Source organism: Carassius carassius, chromosome 17 (assembly GCF_963082965.1).
Source record: "Carassius carassius chromosome 17, fCarCar2.1, whole genome shotgun sequence".
Lineage (NCBI taxonomy): Eukaryota > Metazoa > Chordata > Actinopteri > Cypriniformes > Cyprinidae > Carassius > Carassius carassius.
Genome location: NC_081771.1, coordinates 8,037,083 through 8,051,240, shown reverse-complemented (window position 1 = coordinate 8,051,240; position 14,158 = coordinate 8,037,083). Strand labels below are relative to the sequence as shown.

Here is a 14,158-nt window from a genome sequence, read left to right as displayed (position 1 = left end):
AACACAGGAGAGAGAACCAAGTGCAGGTATGTGACTTTATTAAAGGGCAAATCCAAAGGGTTAAACAGTCCAGGCAGGGTCAAAACCGGTAAATCCAAACATCACATAAACAAGGCAAGGCAAGGCAAGGCAAGGCATTGACGGACATGAATTAACATTTAACATTAAACAAGGACTCCGTGACTAAGACTCAGACAGACCAGGTATAAATACACAAAAGGATGATGGGGAAACAGGAGACAGGTGGGGAACAATCAATTAACTAAACAAGGAGGAAGGTGACCAAATAAGGAGACAGGAAGTGATAAATGATAAACACTGTGGGAACTGAGGACACCTAGTGGAAACCCAGGGAACACAACCCAGACACTGTGACAGTCACACTTTAGAGTCCAATTCTCACTATTAACTAACTATTAACTATGACTTTTGCCTCAATTTACTGCTTATTAATACTTAGTAAAGTAGTTGTTAAGTTTAAGAATTGGGTAGGATTAAGGATTTAGAATAAGACATTAATATGTGTTTTTTTAAGTAATAATAAACCAATATTCCAGTAATATTCATACCAATAACCAACTAGTTAATAGTGAGAATTGGACACTAAAATGTTACCAATGTTCTTATTAAAGTGAGAAGGGAACATAAAAAGCATGCATTTTAACGTTAGACTCTAAATTTTGATGTTAAATCCACTATTGTATTGTATATAAATGTTCTACATAGTATTACATTTAATTAGATGAGAAGTAACTGTAATTAAATGACAGAAAAAATAAGAATGATCCCTTACTTCAGTTTTTCAATGGAAAAGTAATTAAATTACAGTAACTAATTAGTAACTAATTACACCCAATATGGTGCCAGTTGCATTTGCATGAAATAGGAGTGAGCGAGTCTGCAGAGTGATACAAGAGACATCAAAGTAGAGCCAGTTTCAGTTGCTCAGAAGAGGGTTTCCTATAGGCAAATTTAAATGATGAATATTAGGAAATATTATCGCTGGATGCCACGAGTGAAGCAGCCTTTTCCAGAGACCAGTGAAATCAGGTATTCTATCAACCTAGTCATTTGTATAGTGAGTTAATTTGTGCTTGAATATAATACAATACAAGACGAGACTCTGATTTCACTGATATAAGATATTTCTAGAAAATGCTTTCTCAGTCAGAGAATACAGATAAAAAATGGGATTCCCCATCCACATAATTATATTAATTAGTACATAAAACTGATTGCATTAGTTTCTAGTCCGTAGGCCAGATTTCTGAATTTTTTTTTTGCCATGCCACTTTCTACATAAAAACATTCACTTTCTAAGAAATATTAAATCTTATCTTAGTCAATTTTTTATTCCAGTCATTTTCACATTTTTCAGCTCAGAAATGTCAATAGTATGTGTTCTCAAACTTCTGTATGAAAGAAAGACATTTTAGCTAAGAGCTGATCTGAGCAAGTGCAAACAATCAAGAACTATTTACTAGCCATGACATGAGACTCAAGTAGCATAAGAAAAAAAAAATAGGAGGATTCTCTGACAAAGACAGATATTAAAATTAATGGGTGAAGGCATAATTTCCCATTGGAGGGGTACTGTATGTCAAAGACGCAATCAAACTGCAGACATGAGCGATGTTTCAGAGGCTCAGTATACCCCTTTAATGTTGTTTTGGGGAATTCTTTGGATTTATGACTATCCTTGGGTAATTCAGATAGTGATGCCTGTGAATGTTTGATATTAGCAAGAGCACCTAGTATTTGGCTGATTAAAACCAAGCTGAACACTCTTGGCTGCATGTGCCAATGGAGACTGGTTAATTAGCCCTAATCACAATCTTCTTTGGTTTTTGGTTCATTTGCTCTTTTCTTCTGTGATTTTCTGGCTCTTTACTGCAACATGTGACCAGAACAATAAATTAATTATTTTCTATTAATGTAAATGATCACACACACACACACAAAACCCTGAAATAACATAAACATCCCATAATTTGTCCTTGCAAGAACTTGGTGGCAATAACATTAATCATATTTTTTGTAATTGCATTCCTTATCGCTCCATTGCGATTTGTAATGGAGACCTTTAACATCAAGAGCAAACTGAGTCACTCATTTACTTAAAAAGAAGCGGGGATGGGGAGAGACAGAATAGGAATGAAAGATAGAATAAGAATCTAGAATAATGACACTCGACTTGAAAATCATTGTATAAAAAATATCTGAACAAAACTGTATTTTATTTTTGTTTGCGCTGTAATATGCAACATATTTTGCATTTGTAAATTATAACAGAATTAAGCGATTAACAGATTCTACCCAAGTAAAAAAAAAAAAAGAAGAAGAATCTGAGTAATTAAAAAAAAAAGCATTTCTACTAACTAATTATTTAACATTCACAATTCTATTGCTGGTTTACAATTCTTTAATCTGCAAAGTTAACTTCTAAATCAAAAATTACTTTTTAGAAAATCCAAAATGTTCAAATTATAGTTGATACAACATTACAGAACAATTGCTAACATTTTTCAATAGTGTATCAAGTCTAAACTCACCTTGTCAGCTTACACTGAAGTCCTAAGACAAATTTGTTAATATATTTCAGTGCACAACAGTTAAACTGCCTTACGAAAGAGAGAAAGAAACAATGCATTCTCTATGAATACTGCCAAAGACATATCAATATCGGATCAGATATAGTGCTACAGCATTAATCGACCCAAAGTCAATCCTTGACAATATCTATGTTGTGCTATCAAAATATAATGAACAAAAAGAAAGAGCACAGCTACTAACATGTCTCGGAAGCTAAACAAAGCTGCCATATTGAAAGTCAAAGAAGAGGAAAAGGCGATACACTCTACGAAAAAGTCAGTCTGAATAGTTGCTTGCAGTAAAGCAAAGCAGAAAAAAGGAAATCCATGTCTTTTTTTATGCACAAATAAGCAAAGATGTGTCTTTGTGCTCTAAACAAGAAATAATGTCTGGTAAGCTTCACCACATGTAATAACTTCTTGTTGTGTCCACCTGCGTCGGCTTAGTTTCTGAAGAACAGTCCTTGTCCTTCTCGCTGTCTACCTCCCATAAGTTAATGAGAGGAGGGTAGAGTTCGTTTAGGGGGATAGAGGAAGTTTTCTGCATGTACTTCTTTAAGGAGTGGTGGTAGTTCTTCCTCTTCCATCTCTTTGCAATGTATAGCGTGATTGAACCCAGGCTGATGATGGCCAGTATTGTGCCCATGACTGCCGCCAGTGCCGTATTGGTGCCTTGCTCAGAGATCTCCACTGCAAACGTAGCGTGCTTGGTCGTCACATTGACACATGACTTCTGGGTCTGCTGGTGGATATTGGAGACCGAGAGACAGACCTCATACTCAGTGGCCGGCTGAAGGTGCGTGAGGTTATACTCATGAACATCCACAGGAACTTTAGCTGTATAGGTGATGTGAGGGTTGTCGATTTTCATGGTGGCTGATGACCACTTCAGATTGGACGACATGACGTTGGAGTTCACTTTCCAGGATACTAAAATTGAGTGTGACTCTGTGTGTTTCACGTAGATCTTCATAAGCTGGGTGCTATCCAGAAGAGTCCCGTTGACTCGGATTGCGGTCACCCGAGTGTCCGCTCCTTCTGTATTCTGGGCCACACAGGTGTAGTGGCCAGAGTCATCCACCTGAATGTGGGATATGCGCAGAGTTCCTGCACTGCTGAGTTGGTATTTATCGGATATGGTATCCATCATGACTTTGTTACCAGATGGGGTCACCCAGTATATTTCCGGTTCAGGTTCAGCCATAGCACGACAGTCAAGTTCTACCGTCATCCCGATGTCTAGGTTGAGGTGATTGGGGAATGTGTCATGAGAGATCATTGGCAGACACTGGCCTGTAGATTCACGAGAAAGTATGTCTCTCACACGCTGACCTCTAACCTCAAGTGGCATGGCACAGAACATGGAAAGAGGCTCCATAAATCGAATGGTTGTCTTGTTTGAACTCATCCATTGAATTACACAGTCGCAGCGCAGCGGGTTGCTGTGGATACTGATCTCCCTCAGGTTGGGCAGGGACTCCGCTGTTGCTTGGTAGAGAGAGTTTAGAGCGTTGTTATTGAGCATTAGACTCTCTAGTGATGGCAAGTCACGGAATGCTAAACGGCTCACGTAGGAAAACTTGGGGTTGTTGGTGGCTTCGAGTTTGGTCAACTCCGGGAGGTTATCCAGGGCAAAGCGTTCAATGGACACAAGTTCTCCCATGTTATTAATGCCAAGTTCTTTTAGTCTTAGCATGTTCTTAAAGTCACCATCTTGAATTTTATGTATTGGATTCTTGTTCAAATCCAGAAATTTCAGATTTGGAAGCTTCTGCAGAGCAGTCTGTGGTACCCGGACTAGTTTGTTATCATAGAAGGAGAGACTCTCCAGGTTGTCTAGTCCAACAAATGCATTGCCTGGGATATCAGTGAGCTCCATTCCTGCCAGGACCAGGCTTCTTAAGTTGGTAAGAGGTTTGAAGTTCAAATCCAGGATGCCGACCACAGGATTTTCCCCAATCATCAGGATCTCCAGGTTGGGGGTTGATTCAAACCAGCGACTGTCAATGGCCTTGAGTTTGTTGGAGTTTAGATGGAGTCTCAGAAGGTTACGCAATCCGGCAAAGGCATTGGGTGCAATGGAGCTGATCTGATTGTGATTAATGTACAGCTCCTGTAGATTGGTTAGGTCTTGCAAGCTGAAGTCAGGCATCTCGACTATTTGGTTTTCCTCCAAGTGAAGCGTTGTGAGCTGAGACATGTTGGTCAGGCCGATATCCCGGATGTTGCTGAAGTTGTTCTGGGACAGGTCGAGTTCTGTGAGATTCAGTAACTGTTCCAGCTCCTCACTAGTTCTGGCAATGTAGTTACTTTGCAGAAGCAACACCTGTGTGTCAGCGGACAGGTTCCCAGGGATGCGTGTAAGGTGAAGGTCATTGCAATCAACAGTAGTTGCTTCTCTGTAGGTGGACTGGGGTGTGAACCAAGGCCGGATCTCGCACACACAAAGCTGCGGACATTCTGTACTCTGAACTGAAGAGAGGCCAAGTAAAGCCAGAAACAGGAAGAAACAAATCTGGCCTTTCACAACAAAAAAGAAAGTCCCTCTTGCCATTCTGACTGTAAATGTTTATCCTCTCAGATCTGAGCTGGAATTCCTATAGCGCCAAAATAGATGGTGAGGTGAGATTCTCATTCAATAGAAGTGTTGCAGAATAGCCCTTTTATCCCTCTGAAAGCTTGAACAGTGGGGTCAAAGAGCTTCCGAAAGATTTAAAAGATTGTAGTTCCCGTGGGCTCATATAGGTTTGAAACTTCCTCACAGAATGAATCTTGAACTGTAGAGTTGGCCTAGAAAACAAACAAAGGGAGAAAAGCCTGTTACAATAATCAATGGAAAAATTCCTTTACATGAAAAACTGTGTTATATAAGCATATTCTAACAAAAATGGATTCAAACAATGTGTAGCAAAAATTGCACTGAAAAAAAGATGTACTTGCATTGACAATTTATTTTCATTATAAAAAAACATTTTACTTGTTTACCACAAAATATAATAAACCTGTATACAAATATAAAGATAATGTGAAAATCAGAGGCACAGCTTTTGTTTACTGCAAAATATCATGCATGAAGAGGTGGATCAAAGATGATAGAAATTGTGACCGAAGCAAAGGAAGGAAATTTTATTCATCAGGGGATCAAACAATTGCTACTGTAAACAAAGACAGCACATTAGTGAGGTGTAGAATTGACTCTGTACATTTATTCATAGTCTTTCCTGTCAAGATATTACCATACCCTGATTCAAAATGGTTTTCTAGGTTAAATAACCACAGTATTATCTCTCTTTGCAGCAATTATGTAAAACAAAATACATAAAAATATTACCCAAATGTTAACAATGACAAATCAATCATATCATGACTTGATTCTGCATAGGAAATATGTGCTGTCCTAGATTAAGGAGGATCATTTAACACTAGAAGGGCTTTTGGAGTTTGGAATGAAATAAGCGAGCATATTATGCATCCATCACAAGAAAAAGGCACAAAAAGGTGGCATGTTATTGTGTCTGTGACAGAGCAGTGAACGGGGCATCTGCTATCCCATATGTTGCTAATGCTGACTCAATCACACAAACAGCAAGCCAGAGGGATTTAGTCCTTGCCAAATACCACCTACATTAAGAACAGATACCCCTCCACAAAAGTTGCTCAGCCTGGTTAATGTTTCTTAATGGCACGATTCAAAACAACTGAACTACACTTATCCTGAAAACATAAGATTTAAAGACCCAAGATCTGAAAAATTCCACCCCTATGACATTTAGATTACATGTGCCATCATATGCAATATGTTCACTTCAGAGCTTTTGGAGTCTCTTGTGAAGCTAATCCAACAACAAATACAAGCTTGGACAGCTTGAAGAATTTAATGTCTCACACTCCCAAGAAAATGAATGGAGGAAACATGGTACAGCTGGTGTAAATGAGTCCTATAATGTGAGAGTGGAAATCAATAAGAGGCCTGATCTCCCCCCTGTGGCCAAAGAAGCATCAGGGCAATTTAGAATGAGAGCTGACTGTAACTGCCAGTTTTAGCAATTCTCATAAAAGAGTGCAGTACACAGATGGGACCCGGCCTGTGTTATCAGAGTTATCAGCACCATCTTTAAAGTTTTTTTGTAATGCAATACAGAATGACACCTCACACTGAAAATGGCACTATACTAAGATGAAAGGGCTAAAATAATCGAAGGGGTGACTTTGGCACTTCACTGATTTAACATTTTCAGTCCGTTTCTCTTATAGGTTTGAACAAGAAAAAATGACACTATGAAAATATACATTATCTAATTATCTAGGTTGTAATACAATATATCAAAAATGACATGTGAAATATCTTAATAAGGTAATTGAGAAGATTGATTAAACTTATCTGTTAAATGGTAAGAGGCAAATGAATGAATGAGATAAGAAAAATAGAAAGACTTAAGTGTTCCATCATTTTCCAGGAATAGCAACTAATTACCAAATTTTACTAGAGCATGATCATTGCTTTCCATGACACTCAATTTGTTTTATGTCTTAAAGGGATAGTTCACCTAAAATAAAAATTCTGTCATCATTTTAACCCACCTATCCTGCATCATTTTTCTTTTCTTTTCATTTTTTCTGTATTACAATATACAGTAAGATATATTCAGTAATGATTTGTCTCTGATACAAGAAATGTCAAAGGGGTCCAAAACAACACTGGATCCCACTGATTTTCACTGCTTTACAGAGTGTGTTTTGTCACTTTGTTGTTCTTGCGAATAAAACACTGACACAATGATGAACAAGTACATTAACCTTTGCAATAACATTGATTTCTTTAATAATTAGGTAAATATAATTACTTGATTTACATTTGTAAAGAAATCTCATTGCTCTATGATGTCTTTAACGACAACATCTTTACCTGTGTCGACCACCATAGCTTCTCCAAAAGGAGGGGTGAGGGGGGGGGGGGATATGGGGCTGAGCCATTGGTTGCAATTCGCCACCTCACCACTAGATGCCGCTAAGATTTACACACTGCACCTTTAAATAAAGACTTTGGTAAAGATAATGTTCCTTGAAGATGCTTTGTAAATTTCCTACCATAGATATAACAAAACATTTTTAATTAGTAATATGTATTGCTAAGAACTTTATTTGAACAACTTTAAATGCAATTTTCTCAATTTAGATTTTTTTTGCACACTCAGATTCCAGATATTCAAATAGTTACATGGCCAGATATTGTCCTTTACTAACAAACCTTACATTAATAGAAAGCTTATTTATACAGCTTTCAGATTATGTATAAATCCAAATTTCAAAAACTTGACCCTTATTACTGGTTTTGTGTTCCAGGGTCATAAATAAACTGCCCCTGTTATGGTATTTTCCATTGTTTAAAATCAGTAAACAATGTGTCAAATGCACCCCATATATTCTGCCATTTTCACATGAATCATGTTTAATGTTTTACCAATATTGAGGTCAATCTGAGATTCAGCACTTAAAAGCAGTATTTACCAAAGTGGAGGCCAAAACCTTTCCAGTAAGTAGGATTAAGTAATCCAGAGATCACAGTTTCATATACACTTTATACTGGGTCTTAAAATTAAGACACAATTCCAGCTCTGTTTTAATATTAAAGCCTAGTTGTTTTTCTGTAGTTCAGAGACACCACTTCATGTTTTATTAAGTTTTATTGATCTTTTGGCAGCAGAGTTACTAAATAAAACTAATGATGATGCAGAGTGTAGGATACAAATAAGCCTAAAAATTTAAAGCTTTAAATTTTTTCTTTAAGGTAATGCCTCATAAATTAGGATATATAAATTAGGATTAGGCTATTATAAAATGATGGTTAAAACTGAAAACTTCATTAGAAGGTACAAACAGAGAATTACTCATTTCACATTTCAATAGCTTTGGAAAAACTGTGCACAGGCTGCAATTATGAATGGAAGAAATATGATTTAACAAAACAAACATATTTCTCACAGTACCATTTGCCTAATGACCACACAAATAGGACACCCTGATGATCCTCATAAATATTCCATCTTTGTAAGTAAACAAGATCTGTATCCAAATTAATGGCTATTTCTGTCATTCCAACCTCATTAGGTGAACTTCTGCAACCAGCTTGCTTCCTGATGCCCAGCCCGTCATCCTGAACTTCCCCTAGTCTTGGATAACAAAAGACAGCTGTGAAATTCAGTGGGAGCCTATTTGAAACACCTGCCATTTCAGATCACCAACAGATGCAGATCTGTTCTCTGCAGAGAGTGAAGACTTCTGTTTTGAAGACATGTCTGATCTATGGGTCACAGTACTGTCATGCTGTATTATTTCAAGTTTGAGGAAAATGTACACTGCAAGTTTATTTTAAGTGTACACTAAGAGCTAAACCGAGATTCGAATGTGATCCTGAGTAGCTCTTTGTTTTGATGCCCCAAATATTAAGTGAACTTAAGTGATTACAAACATACAAGTCTGTCAATGAAACTTCCAAAATGGCTGTAAAACAAACTCTAAAGATATTTAGACAAAGAAGATGAAACGATCTCCTAAATAAGCAACTTAAGCACAGTAAAGTGCACTGTTTAAATCTCACAGGAAATCAATATTTTAACTACTACCCACAACACTAATGGGTTAATGCTCGTATAAAAAAAATAATGGTTTTTGGATTGGTACGCAAGCGCGAGCTAATGGCAAGGATCCACACAAACATTAGAACATGTCATTTGTTGTTCATGATTTGATACAGTGATTCATCAAGCCATTTATGAATAGCAACAGAAAAAAAATGTTGTTGCTACAGATTTGAACAGGGCTGATTGTGTTTCCCACAGCCTACAGGACTTAAAATATCATGAAAATACATTTCCAGGAAACTGTATTTGCTTTTCTAACCCTCTATATGCACACAGCTATCTGTGAAGGCAGAGGAAACACTGGAAATACATTCCCAGCATACAATACGAAAGTCCAAATAAACAAGTAGAGAAACCCAAAAGGCCTGCTAAAATGGCTTACATCATCTACAAAAAATGACCATCTTGTTTCTAACTCATGTCTTTTCTCTGCTAATCTCCTCAAGGGGCTCACTTCCTAAAAACCTTCACAGAAAGTGAGTGAGAAATTAATGGTAATTAATTTTATTCTTGGATCAAAAAGGCTTCGCAAAAGGCCAAGAGAGCAGATCTTTTCACATCCAGCATTCAAGACCGTCTACATTTGCCAACACTTAATCTGAGGGCTATTATTAATTGCATGGTGAATCATAGCTTTGCCCAGGGTTGAACTGTGGGTAATGGCATGGGCGGTAGAGTGCTGTAGAGTTGGGGACTGTTGCGAATGGCATAAAAACATTGATTGCCGATCAAATGGAGTCCTCTGTGTCACTGCACAAAGATGAGGGCTGAGAAGTAAATGCACGGGAAGCCGCAAAGGTCCCATTTCAATTCTTTTCAGCACTGTGTGTTTCAAACCATTTGCACTTATAGACATCACTGAGTGGATTACCAGAATTTGTAATATCAAAAATTCTCAAAATCTTCAAATAGCATTTAGAATCACTGCAGGTATATATATATATTAAAAAAGTTATTATTTTGGTCAAAAAAAATCCTTAACCAGATTATGGGAAGTCGTGGCCTAATGGTTAGAGAGTCGGACTGGCAATTGAAAGGTTGTGAGTTCGAGTCTCGGGCCGGCAGGAACTGTAGGTGGGGGGAGTGCATGTTCAGTTCTCTCTCCACCTTCAATGCCATGACTTAGGTGCCCTTGAGCAAGGCACTGAACCCGCAACTGCTCCCCAGGCTCCGCAGCATAAATGGCTGCCCTCTGCTCCGGGTGTGTGTTCACAGTGTGTGTGTGTGTGTGTGTGTGTGTGTGTGTGTGTGTGTGCACACTTCGGATGGGTTAAATGCAGAGCACAAATTCTGAGTATGGGTCACCATACTTGGCTGAATGTCACATCACATCACTTATGGTGGCAGAATTAGTCAAACAGCTGCTTGGTGTATTCCACTCTTTATCTCTGTGATCAACATAAAAGACAGACTTATTCTTTTCACCAACACTGACCACTGTTACTTCCAATCCCCCAAAAATGATAAATTCCAAATTACATTAATTACCATTCCAAATGAACAAGCCTCTTACAGTACCACTACAGGAGCAATATTATTGTAAAAAAAAAAAAGCAACAACAATTTTTATTACACTGTCACTATGTCATAATATGTTCATATTTATTTTGCAAAATGTTATCGTTACATATTATGAGTGAACATTTATATTAAACAAAGTGTAGAATGAGAGCCACACAATCCTTAAAATACATTGGGGGGGGGGGGGGGGGGGGTTACATTTTTCCACGGACCTTTTAAAGATGTACCCACCTGCAGGTTATACTATTGTCTTCATCAACATATGCCCGACATTTTCTTTACGTTGTTGTTGCTCATGAGGAAGCTTTTCTTCAAATGTCAGAAAACAACTTCTGCAACAGACGCAACAGCTGCAACAAGGGGTGGCGTCCCCTGGGAGAATACAAACCCCCTCCTCAAACCTCATTATACATCCTCCCCTGACTAAAAGACGTCTTCCAGTGTTTATTGTCTTTCCTAGGGAAGTTGTGGCGTCTTATTTCGAATGAGTAAGCAACGAAACATCTGCTGAAGTGCCTGGACATTGAGATGCAAATCACATTTTTGCATCGCCAACCAGACCCCATGCGCGCGCCTGCGGTAAGCAAGCAATAACGGGATCTGATCAAAGTTTGGGATCGATTTCCGCCATAATTACAGTGTAAAATCACTCTCAGGAGGCTATTTATAACAAACGAGTGACTGAAGAATATAAATCATGCAAGCGGCATAATCAAGTAGAACTAGAAGTAAAACTGATACGCTAAACAAGACGCAATCATGCTTTACGGATTTATCGTTGCATGCATTCACGTTTGATGTAAAGCTTTAAAAAGTCACCGTTTACCATTCCCATCACATTCTGCTTACTCCTTATACACACACATACGCTGTAGCATTATCTTTTGCCAGGCTATTGTTCTGAAAAATACAACATAGATTGTGTGAACTCATAAACAAACCATAAATGATGAGTGAAAAATCACACACGTTTTGCCCTTGAACATCTCAAGCGCAACAGCCGATGCGTCCTTGCCATTAAATGCAGTAAATCACGCCGTATGGCAGGCCATTTGAACATAATTCATTAAAACTATTAATTTGTTTTTATAACACTAATACTTATTCTTATATTTTTAGTTGCCTACTGCATTTCTTGTTCTAGTAAGTTATCCAGTGTTGACTAGTAGCCTATAACACAATTCATTCTCTACATACTAGTAGCTACTTTTTCCTTTGGTAGTACTAGTCAGCTATACAAACAGTATTATTTATTTCCTTATTTAACCAAGAAGGTCCCGTTGAGATACAATATCTCTTCTACCAGTAAGCTGTGGTCAAGATAGGCAGCAAAGGACAAAGTTACAAATAGATACATTTAACAACACAATGAACAAACACAAAACACAATTCAATAACATTAACACTGAACAGTAAAAATGGGAAAGTTTATAGCTTATAATGAATAAGTAGCCTGCTAGTATCAAATAGCTGTGGGTGAAAAGATAACCATAATTACTGTATTTATTCATAATAATTAAAAAAAACTAAAATATGGTTTATTATAGTAGGCCTACTATTTATAAATAAGTATTATTTATAAACAAGTATCACTATGAAAAGAGGAAGCCGTTAAAGGAATAAATGGTAAAACGGCTTGCCATACACCTAATCCATAGAAGAGAAGCCTAAAAAGCAACATAGACACCATCTATTTTCAGTTTACAAGAAATAAAAGCATTTTTTGGAGACTAAGTTTAAAACCACAGCTCATTCTGAGAGACAATGGTTTTGCAAGTAGCTTTTATTTTTTATTTTTATTTTTTAACGTATTTTTAAATTATTATTATTGCACTGCGAAAACCTGTTTAGTTGCCCGTGGTTCTTGTTTAACATGCACAGATGCTCGTGCACAAAGAGAACAGTATGTGTGGATGCTTCAAAATCCATCTGAGCATACCTCTTTGGTTTGCAAGCCTACACGTTCCGAATGGCACTGAAGTCCTCCCTTCGCGCTGACTGCTTCATGCACTTACAGTATCTAGATACAGTATCTATGTCCTTGCGAAAGAGCACTGAAAGAAAATCCACAGATAATAAATACCATTTCGTCGCTCGTAAGTTCCGTGTAATGAACTGCTTTACAGCGGCATCGTTTCGCTACATCCACTCCGCGAAAATTCATGTGCAATCTTCGCCAAGCACATGGTCAGGTTTTGCATGGATTTTTGCAACGGGAATCCGCTGACTGGCTCCCATCCGCCGTGTCTCCGTGTTACTGTGGAGCCCGTGCTGCGTCGCCAAGGAAAATATGATGACAGCACCTGGCGCTGTCCAGGCGAGTCAGCTGATTTCAAGGCAGGCGATTGGTTGCTAGCCGGTGGCTGTCACTCGATTCCCAAGCAGAGCACCATCTGTTCAGGGATTGTTGTGATGCGAACAAAGGCGGGCAATGGGGGAGCGCAGTGGGGATAACGCGGGGCGTGGAAGTTGAAATGTTCAGGAGCTGATATTCTCTTATGAGAACGTCTTCCACTGACTCCCTCCTCCTCTTTGACGTAGTGATGGAGGACTCTGCATGATGTCCCACTCACCAAAGATTTACAATGAGACAATGTCCCTTTGTTCGGTACCTCACTTTGAGGAAAGTTCTTCCTAATCCTTATGCATTGAGATATTCAGACAAAATTTCCTGTTTTAAAAGAAAGAATAAATTTCCTAATAGCTAATGAATTGAAAACATTTAATAATGACAATTAAATAAATCTGTGTGTTTATGGAGAACAGGTGTTATGAAACTTTTTGCTCTACATAATATGCCAAAACTACATAATTAAATAAATAAACAGAAAGAAATCCCAGGAGGCATGTGGTGGATGAAAACATATTTCAGAGCTAATTTACTTGCCTGTTAATTAGTCTGCTCACATAAAGCACACACTTGATAAGAGGAAAAAACATCATGTAATAAGGGTGATTATTTTCCAATTCACTTTTGAAAGGTTGTAGAAATAAATGACTTATTATTTTTATTATTATTATTATTTTGTAAACTAATCAGTTTCATAATTATTGTTTTGGAAATTGTTGATCTCTGGAATAGAACATGCAAAAAAAAAAAAAAAAGTTACCCTTTACAAAGTAAGGGGTTTATTTATTTTTAACATTAGTTTACAAGATTTGACAAATTATTTTAATAATACTTCTAAAGCAATTATTTATTATTTTAGTTCATTTATTAATCAAAATCAGTTACATTTTTATTTCCTAATGTTAACAAAGAGTAATAAATACCAAATGTATTGCTCATTGTTAGATATTGTTAAATAATGTATTAACTAATTTGACATTATTGTATATCATTACCTTAAAATGTTACGGCCTGATTCAAAGGCACTTGATGTGACTAAAGATCTTCTAATCTCT

The 14,158-nt window shown here is 37.4% G+C and overlaps 1 protein-coding gene across 1 annotated transcript; it reads right to left on the bottom strand.

Moving 5' to 3' along the window:
• Positions 1 to 2,201: 2,201 nt before the first annotated feature.
• Positions 2,202 to 13,206, bottom strand: lrrn1 (leucine rich repeat neuronal 1). The gene is made up of 2 exons (XM_059570656.1): positions 12,693 to 13,206; positions 2,202 to 5,381 (listed from the first exon to the last, which is right to left on the bottom strand). The coding sequence occupies exon 2, from the start codon at positions 5,143 to 5,145 to the stop codon at positions 2,992 to 2,994; it is 2,154 nt and encodes a 717-aa protein (XP_059426639.1). The 5' UTR covers positions 5,146 to 5,381; positions 12,693 to 13,206; the 3' UTR covers positions 2,202 to 2,991.
• Between the last annotated feature and the right edge of the window lie 952 nt (positions 13,207 to 14,158).

Bases quoted from the DNA above. Each gene is read 5' to 3' on its own strand.
- lrrn1 (XM_059570656.1), bottom strand. From the start codon at position 5,145: ATGGCAAGAGGGACTTTCTTTTTTGTTGTGAAAGGCCAGATTTGTTTC.